Source organism: Oenanthe melanoleuca, unplaced genomic scaffold (assembly GCF_029582105.1).
Source record: "Oenanthe melanoleuca isolate GR-GAL-2019-014 unplaced genomic scaffold, OMel1.0 S203, whole genome shotgun sequence".
Classification (NCBI taxonomy): Eukaryota; Metazoa; Chordata; class Aves; order Passeriformes; family Muscicapidae; genus Oenanthe; species Oenanthe melanoleuca.
This window is the reverse complement of record NW_026612852.1, coordinates 13,457-29,248: the sequence shown is the minus strand read 5'-3', so window position 1 is coordinate 29,248 and position 15,792 is coordinate 13,457. Positions and strand designations below refer to the sequence as shown.

The 15,792-nt window shown below is 63.9% G+C and overlaps 1 protein-coding gene across 1 annotated transcript; it reads right to left on the bottom strand.

Moving 5' to 3' along the window:
• Positions 1 to 883: 883 nt before the first annotated feature.
• LOC130266765 (ras/Rap GTPase-activating protein SynGAP-like) lies at positions 884 to 15,485 on the bottom strand (the record flags this gene model as incomplete). Its single annotated transcript, XM_056516022.1, has 6 exons — positions 15,412 to 15,485; positions 10,934 to 11,055; positions 10,105 to 10,210; positions 3,697 to 3,794; positions 1,454 to 1,575; positions 884 to 934 (listed from the first exon to the last, which is right to left on the bottom strand). Coding segments are annotated over exons 1-6 (521 nt in total), but the record flags the coding sequence as incomplete, so codon positions are not given.
• Positions 15,486 to 15,792: the final 307 nt, after the last annotated feature.

The following is a 15,792-nucleotide window of genomic DNA, read 5'->3' as shown; positions in this document are numbered from 1 at the left end:
TAATTCTGGGATAATTTTCAGAATTTGGGGCAGAGCAACTCTTTGAAGCTCTGCATCAGCCTCGCCCTGGGAGAGAGAATTTGGGAATTCTGGGAATTTTGGGATAATTCTGGGAATCTTGGGGCATTTGGGGGGATTTTTGGGGGAATTTTTTGGGGGATTTTCTGAGGTTTTGTGTTGCGTTTTTTTTCTTTGTTTTTGTTTTTAATTTTGGGGTTTGGCGGGGGGGGGGGTTTGGGATCTTGAGATGGTTTGAGGGGATTTTTGGGGATTTCTTTGGGGATTGGTGGAATTTGGTGGAATTCAGGGCACCAACACCGTGGGACCCCAAACACTTCCAGGTGTCCCCAGGTGTCCCAGGTCTGTCCCAGGTATCCCCCAAGTGCCCCCAGGTGTCCCCAGATGTGTCCCAAATGCCCCCAGGTGTCCCAGGTTTGTCCCACGTGCCCCCAGGTGTGTCCCAGGTGTGTCCGGTACCTGTCTCGCTCGGCGCTGTGGGAGCTGCTGGTCCAGTGTCCCCAAATGTCCCCAAAAGCCCCTGTGCTGTCCCCAGGTGTGCCCAGGTGTCCCCAGGTGTGTCCAGGTCTCCTAGGTGTGTCCCAGGTGTGTTTGCAGGTGTCCCCCAGGCACCCCCAAACTCCCTCAGGTGTGCCCAGGTGACCCCAAGTACCTCCAAGGGTCCCTTGGTGTCCCCAGGTGTGCCCAGGTATTTCTCAGGTGTATCCCAGGTGCCCCCAATGCCCCCAGGTGTGCCCAGGTGTATCCCATGTGTATCCCAGCTGTATCCCATGTGTATCCCAGGTGTGCCCATGTGTATCCCAGCTGTATCCCAGGTGTATCCCAGATGCGCCCAGGTGTCTCAGGTGTGCCCAGGTGCGCTCACCTGTCGTGGTCGGCGCTCCGGAAGCGCGGCAGGATCTGCCGGAAGCTGCCCCTGAACCCCCCCAGGTGTCTCCCAGGTGTGTTCCCCTGTCCCAGGTGCGCCCAGGTGTATCCCAGGTGTGCCCAGCTGTATCCCAGGTGCGCCCAGGTGTATCTCAGGTGTGCCCAGGTGTCTCCCAGGTGTGTTCCCCTGTCCCAGGTGTGCCAATGTGTATCCCAGGTGTATCCCAGGTGTACCCAGGTGTATCCCAGCTGTATCCCAGGTGTATCTCAGGTGTATCCCAGGTGTGTTCCCCTGCCCCAGATGTATCTCAGGTGTCTCCCAGGTGTGTTCCCCTGTCCCAGGTGTGCCCATGTGTATCCCAGGTGTATCCCAGGTGTCTCAGGTGTGCCCAGCTGTATCCCAGGTGTGTTCCCCTGCCCCAGGTGTATCCAAGGTGTGCCCAAGTGTATCCCAGGTGTGTCCCAGGTGTATCTCAGGTGTCTCCCAGGTGTGTTCCCCTGTCCCAGGTGTATCCCAGGTGTATCCCAGGTGCGCCCAGGTGTCTCAGGTGTGCCCAGGTGCGCTCACCTGTCGTGGTCGGCGCTCCGGAAGCGCGGCAGGATCTGCCGGAAGCTGCTGGTCCGGTCCAGCTTGGGCTGGCTCTTGGTTCTCTTGATGGAGCTCTTGAGGCGCCGGCTCAGGAAGCCTTGCTGGGGACACAGGGGTCACTCGGGGTCAGCCAGGGGTCACTCGGGGGGCACGGGGTCACTGGGAGGTCATGGGGTCAGCCAGGGGTCATAGGGGTCACTCGAGAGTCATGGTGTCACTCAGGGGTCACAGAGGTCACCCAGGGGTCACGTGAGTTGCCCAAGGGTCCCAGGGGGGCACTGAGGGACACCAGGAGGTCACCGGGGTCACTCAGGGGTCACTGAGTGTCACCGAGGTCACCCAGAGTCTCCAGGGGTCATCCAGGGTCACCGGGGTCACCGAGGGGTCACTGAGGGGTCACCGAGGTCACCAGAGGCGTCATTGCTATGGTTTCCATAGCGATGGGCGGCAGTTGCCATGGCAACGGGCACAGTCATGACACGGGTTACCCCGTTACCATGGCAACGGGTTATCTCAGAACTGGGTTACATCGTTGCCATGGCAACGGGTTATCCCAGATCCAGGTTGTCCGGTTGCCATGGCAACACACGAGTCAGGACCTGGGTTACATGGTTGCCATGGTAACGGGTTATTTCAGATCCACGTTACCCAGTTACCATGGCAACGGGTTAGTCCAGGTCGCGGTTAGCTGGTTACCACGGCAACGGGTCTTTCCAGACGTGGGTTACCTGGTTACCATGGTAACGGGTTATTCCAAACCTGGGTTATCTGGTTACCATGGTAATGGGCGATTCAGGACCTCGGTTACCTGGTCACCATGGCAACGGGTTAGTCCAGATCCCATGGCAACAGGGACGTAACGGGTCACTGTAACCATGGCAACAGGCACAACCACTGTAACCATGGCAACAGGGAAGTGATGGACCGGGGTAACCATGGCAACAGGCAGGACCACAGCAACCACAAGAACAGGGAAGTGACGGACCACGGTAACCATGGCAACGGTGCTGGGCTTGTGACCACGGGTACAGGTAATTGGGAACTCGGGTAACCATGGCAACGGGTCATGGGTGACAACGGTAACCACGACAAGCGGGGTGTGATGGGGTAACCATAGCAACGGGAGTACGGGGATCACGATAACCACGGCAATGGAGGGCGAGGATAACGGTAACCACGGCAACTGGTGATGGGTGATGATGGTAACCACGGCAACAGGCATGTGGGAACCATGGCAAGGGGCGATGGTGAACACAGTAACCACGGAAACAAGTGATGGGTGACAACAGCAACCATGACAGCAGGCACGTGGGGACCATGCAATGGATGATGGTGATCACAGTAACCATGGAAACAGGTGATGGGGTGATGATGGTAACCATAGCAACGGGTGATGGCGATCACAGTAACCATGGATACGGGTGATGGAGTGATGATGGTAACCATGGTAACAGGCACTGTCTGATGCTGGCATCCATGGCACTACCCCGAGGTTGCCATGGTGACAGATGATGGGGTGATGCTGGTAACCATGGTGACCCCGCGGTTGCCATGGTGACAGATGATGGGGTGATGCTGGTAACCATGGTGACCCCGCGGTTGCCATGGCACCGGGCGATGGGTGATGACGGTAACCATGGTGACCCCGCGGTTGCCATGGCGCTGGATGATGGGTGATGACGGTAACCATGGTGACCCCGCGGTCGCCATGGCGCCGGGAGATGAGTGATGACGGTAACCATGGTGACCCCGCGGTTGCCATGGCGCCGGGCGATGGGCGATAATGGTAACCATGGTGACCCCGCGGTTGCCATGGCGCCGGGCGATGGGTGATGCTGGTAACCATGGTGACCCTGCGGTCGCCATGGCGCCGGGCGATGGGTGATGATGGTAACCATGGTGACCCCGCGGTTGCCATGGCACCGGGCGATGGGTGATGACGGTAACCATGGTGACCCCGCGGTTGCCATGGCGCTGGATGATGGGTGATGACGGTTGCCATGGTGACCCCGCGGTCGCCATGGCGCCGGGCGATGGGTGATGCTGGTAACCATGGTGACCCCGCGGTCGCCATGGCGCCGGGCGATGGGTGATGCTGGTAACCATGGTGACCCCGTGGTCGCCATGGTGCCGGGCGATGGGTGATGCTGGTAACCATGGTGACCCCGCGGTTGCCATGGCGCCGGGCGATGGGTGATGCCGGTTGCCATGGTGACGCTCACCGAGGGCCGGAAGGGCGGCGCGGGCGGCGCGTCCATGTTGATGCTGAACTGCTTCCCCCCGGGAACGCTCTTCCTGCGGGAGCGGCCGCCGTGGTAATCTGGGAACGGGGCCACCGACGTCAGGAACCCCAAAATCCCAGCCCCAAATCCCAACCCCAAAATCCCAGCCCCAAAATCCCAGCCCCAAAATCCCACCCCAAATCCAGCCCCAAAATCCCAGCCCCAAAATCCCAGCCCCAAATCCTAACCCCAAATCCCAACCCCAAAATTGGGGAGATCCCAAAATCCCAGCCCCAAATCCCAACCCCAAATCCCAACCCCAAATCCCAACCCCAAAATCCCAACCCCAAAATCCCAACCCCAAAATCCCAGCCCCAAATCCCAACCCCAAATCCCAGCCCCAAATTCCCAACCCCAAAATCCCAACCCCAAATTACCCAGCCCCAAAATCCCAACCCCAAAATCCCAACCCCAAATCCCAACCCCAAAATTGGGGAGATCCCAAAATCCCAGCCCCAAATCCCAACCCCAAAATCCCAGCCCCAAAATCCCAACCCCAAATCCCAACCCCAAAACCCGGGGGGAACCCAAAACCCCAACCCCAAAATCGGGGGAACCCGAAATCCCAACCCCAAAATCTGGGGGGACCTGAAATTCCAGCCCCAAAATCCCAACCCCAAAACCCGGGGGGACCTGAAATCTGGGGGGACCCGAAATCCCAGCCCCAAATCCGGGGGGACCTGAAATTCGGGGAGACCCCAAAATCCCAACCCCAAAATTGGGGAGATCCCGAAATCCCAACCCCAAATCCTCTGGGGGGTCCCAAAATTCACCCCAAGGGTAGAAGGAAGAGGAAGTTTGGGAAAAATTTGAGGAAATTTGGGAATTTTGGGGAAAATTGGGGGAAATTTTCGGGACCCTCCCCCCAAATTTCAGGACCCCTCCCCAAATTTTAGACCCCATCCCAAATTTGGGTCCCCCCAATTCCCACCCCCCCCCCTCCAAATTGAGACCCCCCCCTCCCCTCCCGCCCCAAAATTTGGGGTCCCTTTAATTCTGCCTCAACCCCTCCCCAAAAATCTCCCAGGACCCCTCCCCAAAATTCCCCAAATTCCTTCCCCTCCCCAAAATCTCTTTAACCCCGAGCCCCCTCCTCAAATTTCGGGGTCACTTCAATTCTGTCCCCCAAAAAACCCCCCAAAACCCCCAAAACCCCCCAAAAATTCTTCCCCCTTCCCAAATTCCGGGATGTTTTAATTCTGCCTTCCTAAACCTCCCCCAAAACTCCTCAAACCCCCCCAAATCCCCCTGAACCCCCCCAAAAATCCTTCCCCGCCCTAAGATCCTCCCCAAAATCCCCGAGCCCCCTCCCCAAATTTGTGTCTCCTCCCCAAATCCTTCCCCCCTCCCTAAATCCTCTTTAACCCCGACCCCCTCCCCAAATTTTGGCCTCCATATAATTAATTAATTAATACAATGTAATAATATCATTAATTCTGCCCCCATAAACCCCCCCAAATTCCCCCCCCCGCCCCATTTCCTACCGGCCACGGTGCTGCTGCCGCCCTCGGGGCGCGGGCGGGGCCCGGGGGGGGGGCCCAGGGTCCAGGGGGACCCCGAGATTTGGGGGGGGGGTCGCGGCGGGGGGGGGGCCCCCCCACATGTTCCTAGAGCGGCGCCGGGGCCCCCCCGAGCCCCCCCCGAGGGGGGGGAGCGACCCCCGCGAGCATCCGGGGGGGGGGCGGGGGGGCGGGGGGGGGGGAGCGCACCTGGGGGGGCGGGGCAGAAACTCACCTGGGGGGCGGGGCTAAAAGGGGGGGTCAGACACACCTGGGGGGGGAGGGTCAGACACACCTGGGGGGTCACAGACACACCTGGGGGGTCACAGACACACCTGGGGGTGTCAGACACACCTGGGGGGTCAGACACACCTGGGGGGGCACAGTCACACCTGGGGAGGGTCAGACACACCCGGGGGGGTCAGACACACCTGGGGGGGCACAGTCACACCTGGGGAGGGTCAGACACACCTGGGGGGGGCACAGACACACCTGGGGGGGCACAGACACACCTAGGGGGGTCAGACACACCTGGGGGGGTCAGACACACCTGGGAGGGTCAGACACACCTGGGGGGGGCACAGACACACCTGGGGGGGTCAGACACACCTGGGGGGGCACAGACACACCTGGGGGGGTCAGACACACCTGGGGGGGAGGGTCAGACACAACTGGGGGGGTCAGACACACCTGGGGGGTCACAGACACACCTGGGGGGGCACAGTCACACCTGGGGGGGTCAGACACACCTGGGGGGTCACAGACACACCTGGGGGGGTCAGACACACCTGGGGGGGGTCACAGTCACACCTGGGGGGTCACAGACACACCTGAGGGGTCACAGACACACCTGGGGGGGCACAGTCACACCTGGGGGGTCAGACACACCTGGGGGGGCACAGTCACACCACACACACCTGACCCACACACGCTCACCTGAGCCCCCACACTCAGCTGAGCCCCCACCCCCCTTTCACACTCACCTGAGCCCCCCAGGCCTGCACTGACCCCAAACCCCCCCGGCCCTCACCTGGTCTCTCACACTCACCTGAACCCCCCCGTGCACATGCAGGCTCCCCAAGCCTCGCACACTCACCTGAGCCCTGCACTGACCCCAAACCCCCCCAGCCCCTCTCACACACACCTGAACCTTCCAGCACGCTCACCTGAGCCCCCAGCCCCTCTCACACACTCACCTGGTTCCTCACACTCACCTGAGCCTCCCGTGCACGCTCACCTGAGCCCTGCACTGACCCCAAACCCCCCCAGCCCCCCGGCCCTCGCACACTCACCTGAGCCCCCCCCAAACCTGCACTGACCCCAAACCCCTCTGGCCTTTTGCAGGTTCACCGAGCCCCCCGTGCACGCTCACCTGAGCCCCCAAACCCCCCCGTGCACGCTCACCTGAGCCCCCCAAACCCCCCCGTGCACGCTCACCTGAGCCCCCAAACCCCCTCACCTGGTCCCTCACACTCACAACTGCCCCCTTGGCACACACACCTCAAACCCCCCCAGCCCCACCTGTGCACACTCACCTGAGCCCTGCAGTGACCCCAAACCCTCACACGCTCACCTGAGCGCCCCCGGCCCCGTGCACGCTCACCTGGTCCCTCACACTCACCTGAACCCTCCCGTGCACACTCACCTGAGCCCTGCACTGACCCCAAACCCTTCCCAGCTCCCCCCGGCCTTACACGCTCACCTGAGCCCCCCTTTGCACGCTCACCTGAGCCCCCCCAGCCTTACACGCTCACCTGAGCCCCCCCGGCCCTTACACGCTCACCTGAGCCCCCCCAGCCCTTGCACCTTTACCTGAGCCCCCCTTTGCACGCTCACCTGAGCCCCCCCGGCCTTACACGCTCACCTGAGCCCCCCCGGCCCCCCCCCCCCACTCACCTGTTCCCTCACGCTCACCTGAGCCCCCCCCGCTCACCCGCCCCTCCCCTTCCTTTCCCACGCTCCCCCCCTCCATTTTTCGCCCCCCCCCCCCCCATTTTGCACACTCACTCCCCCTCCCCTCCCCCCCTCCCCCCGCTCGCGGCTCCGCGCGCCGCCCCCGCCGCCCCTCCCCCCCTTCCCTCCCCCTCCCCCCCCGCACACTCGCCATCCCCATTCCCACACTCGCCATCCCCGTTCCCACACTCGCCATTCCCATTCCCACACTCGCCATTCCCCTCTCCACACTCGCCATCCCCGTTCCCACACTCGCCATCCCCCCGTCCACACTCGCCACACTCGCCCCCCCCTCACTCACCCGGCGCCGCCGCCGCCGCCCCGCGCTCGGGAGGCCCCGCCCACCGCGCTCGGGACACGCCCACCGCGCTCGGGACACGCCCACCGCGTACAAAGCCCCGCCCCGCGGGAGAGGCCACGCCCCGAAATGGAGGAGGCCACGCCCAGAGCGGGGGCGTGGGAAAGGGGCGGGGCCAGAGGGCCGTGGGAAAAAAGGGGGGCGGGGGAAATGGGGAGACTGGTGGCACTGGGGACACTGAGGGTGATGGCACTGGGACACACTGGTGGCACTGGGGACAGTGGGGATGGTGGCACTGGGACGCACTGGTGGCACTGGGGACACTGGGGACAGATTGGTAACACTGGTGGCACTGGAACACACTGGTGGCACTGGGGACAGTGGGGATGGTGGCACTGGGACGCACTGGTGGCACTGGTGGCACTGGGGACAGATTGGTAACACTGGTGGCACTGGGACACTGGGGATGGTGGCACTGGGACGCACTGGTGGCACTGGGGACACTGGGGACAGATTGGTAACACTGGTGGCACTGGAACACACTGGTGGCACTGGGGACAGTGGAGATGGTGACAGCTGTGGCATCATTGGTGGCACTGGGGACACTGGTGACAGCGGTGGCACTGATGGCACTGGAGATGGTGGCACTGGGGACAGTGGGGATGGTGGCACTGGGACACACTGGTGGCACGGGGGACAGATTGGTAACACTGGTGGCACTGGGACACATTGGGGGCATGGTGGCACCGGTGGATCTGGTGGCACTGGGACACTGGAGATGGTGGCACTGGGACGCACTGGTGGCACTGGGACACATTGGGGGCATGGTGGCACTGGGACACACTGGTGGCACTGGGGACAGTGGGGATGGTGGCACTGGGACGCACTGGTGGCACGGGGGACAGATTGGTAACACTGGTGGCACTGGGACACACTGGTGGCACTGAGGATGGTGGCACTGGGGATACTGGGGACAGTGGTGATGGTGGCAGTGGGGACACTAGGGACAGAGGTGGCGGTGAGTGGTGTCATTGGTGGCACTGGTGACACTGGTGATGGTGGCACTGATGGCACTGGTGACACTGGTGATGGTGGCAGCGGTGACATTTATGGCAGTGGATGATGACAGTGGTGACAATGACACTGGTGGCACTGGATGGTGGCAGCGATGGTGGCAGTGGTGACAGAGGCAGAGGATGGTGGCACTGGTGGCACTGGGTGGTGACAGCGGTGACAATGGCACTGGTGGCACTGGTGGCAGAAAGCAGTGGTGGCACTGGTGTCCCTGTCCCCAATGGCACTGCTGGCACTGGTGACAGCGGTGTGGGGTGACACTGGTGGCAGCAGGAGTGACACTGGTGGCACTGAGGGGGTGGCAGCAGGGAGGTGACAGTGGTGGCAGTGACAGAGTGGCCCTGGTGTCCCTGTCCCCAGTGGCACTGCTGGCACTGCTGGCACTGGTGGCAGCGGTGAGGGCTGGCAGCAGGACGGGGACAGTGGTGGCACTGCTGGTGACACTGGTGGCCTCTGGCCCTGATAAGGGTGGTGGCCCTGGTGTCCCTGTCCCCAATCAGGGGGTGGCAGTGGTGGCCCTGTCCCTGTCCCCAGTGGCACTGGTGGCAGGGGTGGCCCTGTCCCCATTAGGAGCGGTGGCACTGGTGGCCCTGGTGTCCCTGTCCCCAATCAGGGGGTGGCAGTGGTGGCCCTGTCCCTGTCCCCAGTGGCACTGGTGGCACTGGTGGCCCTGTCCCCTCCCTGTCCCCATCCTTGTCCCCCTCCCTGTCTCCATGTCCCTCCCTGTCCCCTCCCTGTCTCTGTCCCCTCCTTGTCCCCAGTCATGGGGGTGGCCCTGTCCCCCTGTCCCCATCCCTGTCCCCCTGTCCCCAGCCCTGTCCCCCTGTCCCCATCCCTGTCCCCCTGTCCCCATCCCTGTCCCCCTGTCCCCCTGTCCCCCATGTCCCCCTGTCCCCATCCTGTCCCCATCCCTTGTCCCCACCCTGTCCCCCTGTCCCTCCCTGTCCCCCTGTCCCCCTGTCCCCATCCTGAATCCGCCCTGTCCCCATCCCTGTCCCCCTGTCCCCCTGTCCCCCTGTCCCCATCCTGTCCCCATCCCCGTCCCCCCCCCACCCCTCCCCCCTCCTTTCCGGAAGTCCCAAATTTCCCTTCCCCCCCCCCCCAAAAAAACCCGCGGGGCGGGGGCGGGGCCACCCCTCCCCCCCATGTCCCCCCCTCCGTGTCCCCTCGTGTCCCCTGATGTCCCCAACCCCCCTCCCCCCCCGCGTGTCCCCAGCCCCCCCTCCCCCCGCCCCTCCCCCACCGGGGGGGCGGCGCCTCCTCCCTTGGGGGGGGGGGAGGAGGAGAAATTTTGGGGGGGGGGGGAGGGCAGGCCCGTGTCCCCGTCGCCATGGCAACGGTCGCCAGGCAGCGCAGCGCCTCTGCGAGCATTATGGGATGTCACCATGGCTCCCATGCGGGGTACGGGGGGGGGGGTGGGGGTGCCAAATCCGCCCCTGTCCCCCCTCCCCCACCCCGGTGCCGGTTCGGGCGGGGGCGGGGGCGCCCCCCCGGCCCTCCCCCATCCCCCCCGGTGCCCGGTACCGTGCTCGGGGTGCGGGCGCCCCTCCACCGGCACGCTGACGGTTCTCCGCAGCAGCTTGCTCCGGCACGGCTCGCCCCGCCGCTCCCGGATCAGCAGCGGGTGGATCTGCGGAGCGGGGCGGCGGTTCCGGGGAGCGGGTCAGCGGTTCCGGGGAGCCCCCGGGTCAGCGGGTCTCGGGGAGCCCCCCAGGGTCAGCGGGTTTGGGGGAGCCCCCGGGTCAGCGGGTTTGGGGGAGCCCCCCGGTCAGCGGGTTTGGGGGAGCCCCCCGGGTCAGCGGGTTTTGGGGAGCCCCCCGGTCAGCGGGTTTGGGGGAGCCCCCCGGGTCAGCGGGTTTTGGGGAGCCCCAGGGGGTCAGCGGGTTTGGGGGAGCCCCCCGGTCAGCGGGTTTGGGGGAGCCCCCCGGGTCAGCGGTTCCGGGGAGCCCCCCGGGTCAGCGGGTCTCGGGGAGCCCCCCAGGGTCAGCGGGTTTGGGGGAGCCCCCCGGGTCAGCGGGTTTGGGGGAGCCCCCCGGGTCAGCGGTTCCGGGGAGCCCCCGGGGGTCAGCAGGTTCTGGGGAGCCCCCCCAGGGTCAGCGGGTTTGGGGGAGCCCCCCGGGTCAGCGGGTCTCGGGGAGCCCCCCAGGGTCAGCGGGTTTGGGGGAGCACCCGGGGGTCAGCGGTTCCGGGGAGCCCCCCAGGGTCAGCGGGTTTGGGGGAGCCCCCCCGGGGGTCAGCAGGTTTTGGGGGAGCCCCCCAGGGTCAGCAGGTTCTGGGGAGCCCCCCCGGGGGTCAGCAGGTTCCGGGGAGCCCCCCCGGGGCCGGCAGTTTCGGGGGCCCCCCGGGCGCTCACCTCCTCCTCATCGAGCATCAGCAGCTGGTTCCCCGAGATGATGCAGAACCGGGGGTTCCAGGGGGGGCGCTCGTAGGGGGAGGGGGCGTAGGGCCCGCGGGCCAGGGGGGCGCCGCGCACATCTGGGGGGGGGCGGGGGTCACATCTGGCCGCCCCCTCCGCGCTCCCCCTCCCCCGCCCATGGGTGCTCCCGCCGGCAGCTCCCGCGCCCCGCCCGCCGCTCCGGCAGCCGCAGCGCGCCCGGATCCCGGGGGGCCCAAATCCCGGGGGGCCCCAAATCCCGGGGGGCCCCAAATCCCGGGGGTCCCAAATCCCGGGGGGCCCCAAATCCCGGGGGTCCCAAATCCCGGGGGGCCCCAAATCCCGGGGGGCCCCAAATCCCGGGGGGGCCCCAGATCGTGCCGGGACCCCCCCCAGTCACCGCGGGACCCCCCCAGTCCCAGTTCCGGGGCGCCCCCCAGAGCCCCCCCAGCAGCCGCCGGGGCCGGGCCGGACCTGGGGCCCGAACGGCCTGGGGGGGTTTGGGGGGTCCCCAGTTTTTTTTTTTTTGGGGGGAGGGGTCGCAGAGCATCCGTGGGAACCCCCAGGAGCGCCTCAGCCCCCCCAGACCCTCGGGTGCCCCCCCAATTCACAGGGTGCCCCCGGCACTCGCTGATGGGACCTGGTGTCCGAGACACCCCGAAATTCCGCCCGGGACCCCCGAAATTCCGCCCGGGACCCCCAAACAGGGGTGGGGGAGGAGGGGCTGGGGGGGCAGGCAAGGCCTGGGTGCCCCCCCAAATCCCGGGTGCCCCCCCAAATCCCGGGTGCCCCCCGCGCCCATTGGCTGGGCTGACCCGGTGTCCCAAATTCCGGAGGGTCCCCAAATTCCCAGGGGGAATTCTGGGGGTCCCCCAGCACCCCCAGGACCCCCCCAGGCTCCTCCAGGACCCCCAAACCCCCCCGGGACCAACAGAATGGGTTGACCCGGTGTCCCGGCACCAGCACAGACCAGTAATGACCAGTAAGTCCCAGTAACCCCCAGTAACCCCCAGTAACCCCCAGTTACAGCATCCATCAGCACCAGTAACCCCCAGTTACAGCATCCATCAGCACCAGTAACCCCCAGTTACAGCATCCATCAGCACCAGTAACTCCCAGTTACAGCATCAACCGGTCCCAGTAACTCCCAGTTACAGCATCCATCAGCACCAGTAACTCCCAGTTACAGCATCAACCGGTCCCAGTAACTCCCAGTTACAGCGTCCATCAGCACCAGTAACTCCCAGTTACAGCATCAACCGGTCCCAGTAACTCCCAGTTACAGCGTCCATCAGCACCAGTAACAGCGTGCCCTGGTCCCAGTAACTCCCAGTAGCACCATGCCTGTGTCCCAGTATCACCAGTAACAGCATGCTCTGGTCCCAGTAACACCAGTATCTCCCAGTAACAGCATCCAACGGTACCAGTATCCCCAGTAAAGGCATCCACCGATACCAGTATTCCCAGTTACAGCCTCCCCCAATCCCAGTATCCCCAGCAAGAGTCCCAGCACACACCAGTAGCACCCAGTGTCACACCAGTATCACCAGTAACAGCATCTCCTTGTTCCAGCATCCCCCAGTAACAGCATCCACTGGTACCAGTATCACCAGTAACAGCATCCACTGGTACCAGTACACACCAGTTACAGCATCACAACAGTCCAGTAATTCCCAGTAACAGCATCCACCAGCACCAGTATAACCAGCACCAGTATAACCAGTAACAGCATCCATCAGCACCAGTATCACCAGTAACAGCATCCTCGTGTCCCAGTATCACCAGTAACAGCATCCACCAGCACCAGTATAACCAGTAACAGCATGCACCAGCACCAGTATCACCAGTAACAGCATCCTCGTGTCCCAGTATAACCAGTAACAGCATGCACCAGCACCAGTATCACCAGTAACAGCATCCATCAGCACCAGTATAACCAGTAACAGCATCCACCAGCACCAGTATAACCAGTAACAGCATCCATCAGCACCAGTATAACCAGTAACAGCATCCACCAGCACCAGTATCACCAGTAACAGCATCCATCAGCACCAGTATAACCAGTAACAGCATCCATCAGCACCAGTATCCCCAGTTACACCATCCCCATGTCCCAGTATCCCCAGTAACAGCACGCACTGGCACCAGTAACTCCCAGTAACCACATTCACAGGTCCCAGTAACTCCCAGTTACGCCATCTCCATGTCCCAGTATCCCCCAGTAACAGCATCCACCGATACCAGTAACTCCCAGTTACAGCACCCACCAGTACCAGTAACTCCCAGTAACAGCACCCACCAGTACCAGTGTCACCAGCACCAGGCCCAGCACACACCAGTATCACCAGTAACAGCATCCCCCAATCCCAGTATCCCCAGTAACAGCCTCCCCCAGTCCCAGTATCACCAGTATCAGCATCCCCCAGCACCAGTAACCACCAGTAACCGCAGCACCGCATACGGGGAGCTCCCAGTTACCACATCCCCCAGCACCAGTATCCCCAGTAACAGCCCCAGCACACACCAGTATCCCCAGTAACAGCCCCAGCACACACCAGTATCCCCAGTAACAGCCCCAGCATGCACCAGTATCCCCAGTTACAGCATCAGCACACACCAGTATCCCCAGTAACAGCCCCAGCACACACCAGTATACCCAGTAACAGCCCCAGCACACACCAGTATACCCAGTAACAGCACCAGCACGCACCAGTATCCCCAGTAACAGCCCCAGCACACACCAGTATCCCCAGTAACAGCCCCAGCACACACCAGTATCCCCAGTAACAGCACCAGCACACACCAGTATCCCCAGTAACAGCCCCAGCACACACCAGTATCCCCAGTAACAGCCCCAGCACACACCAGTATCCCCAGTAACAGCATCAGTACACACCAGTATCCCCAGTAACAGCACCAGCACACACCAGTATCCCCAGTAACAGCATCAGTACACACCAGTATCCCCAGTAACAGCACCAGCACACACCAGTATCCCCAGTAACAGCATCAGTACACACCAGTATCCCCAGTAACAGCCCCAGCACACACCAGTATCCCCAGTTACAGCCTCCCCCGATCCCAGTACCCCCAGTAAGATCTTCCCCCAGTCCCAGTATTCCCAGTAACAGCATCCTCCAGCACCAGTATCCTCCAGTACCAATCCCACTATTCCCAGTACAAGGCCTCTGCTCCCAGTATCCCCAGTAACAGCATCCTCTGCTCCCAGTATTGCCAGTAAGAGCTTCCCCCAGTCCCAGTATTCCCAGTTAAGAGCCTTCCTGCTCCCAGTATCCCCAGTCCCAGCCTCCCCCAGTCCCAGTATGCCCAGTACCAGCATCCTCTGCACCCAGTATCCCCAGTAACAGCCACCCCTGGCCCCAGTCCGCCCAGTAAGAAACACCCCCAGCCCCAGTACTGGTCCCAGTATCCCCAGTAAAGCCTCCCCCGCTCCCAGTCCGAGCCACCCCCAGTCCCAGTATCCCCAGTAACAGCCACCCCCGCTCCCAGTATCCCCAGTAAAGGCCACCCCCGGCCCCAGTACCGGCATCCCCCGCTCCCAGTATGGCTCCCAGTATCCCCAGTAAAGCCTCCCCCGCTCCCAGTACCGTCCTCCCCGGCTCCCAGTATCGCCAGTACCGGCATCCCCCGCTCCCAGTCTGCCCAGTCTGAGCCTCCCCCGCTCCCAGCATCCCCAGTCCGAGCCTCCCCCAGTCCCAGTATCCCCAGTAACAGCCACCCCCGCTCCCAGTACCGGCATCCCCCGCTCCCAGTCTGCCCAGTTACAGCCTCCCCCGGCCCCAGTATCCCCAGTACCGGCATCCCTCGGCCTCAGTGCCGCTCCCAGTCTGCCCAGTTACAGCCTCCCCCGCTCCCAGTAACGCCAGTCCGAGGCTCCCCCTCTGCCAGTGTCGCTCCCAGTATCCCCAGTATCGGCCTCCCCCGCTCCCAGTATCCCCAGTTTACGCCTCCCCCGCTCCCAGTCCGCCCAGTCCGAGCCACCCCCGGCCCCAGTATCCCTCCCAGTATCCCCAGTACCGCATCCCCGGCTCCCAGTAACCCCCGTTACAGCATCCCCCGCTCCCAGTCTGCCCAGTACCGGCCTCCCCCGCTCCCAGTATCCCCAGTTTGCGCCTCCCCCGCTCCCAGAATCGCCCCCAGTATCCCCAGTCTGAACCACCCCCGCTCCCAGTCTGCCCAGTACCGGCCTCCCCCGCACCCAGTACCGCTCCCAGTATCCCCAGTTTGCGCCTCCCCCGCTCCCAGTATCCCCAGTACCGGCCTCCTCCGCTCCCAGTATCCCAGTTTACGCCTCCCCCGCTCCCAGTATCCCCAGTTTGCGCCTCCCCCGCTCCCAGTACCGCTCCCAGTATCCCCAGTTCGCGCTCCCAGCGCGCCCAGCGCCCGCCCCCGCGCGGCTCCCAGTGCTCCCAGTGCTCCCAGTGCCCCCCCCGTACCTCGGAAGGGGACATAGGACATGGTGCCACCGGCGCGCGACACCCCCGGCGGGGGGAGGGGCGAGGGGGGAGGGGGAGGGGGGAGGACCCGAAATTGGGGAGGGGGGAGGGGAGGAGGGGCCGGAAATGGGGGGAGGGGTTAAGGGTGGGGGAGGGGCCAGAACGGGAACCGGGAAACGGAGGGGGGGGGGAGGGGGGAGGACCGGGATTGGGGGGAGGGGCGATGGGGGGAGGGGGCGGGGCGGCAGCTGGGGAGGGGGAGGGGCTGGGAGAGAAGAGGCGGGGCCAAAGGTGGGGGAGGGGCGAGCGGAGGGAGCCCCGGGATTCGGAGGGGGGTGGGGAGGGGAAAGGGGGGGGTGGGGGAGGGGAAATCGGGGTGGG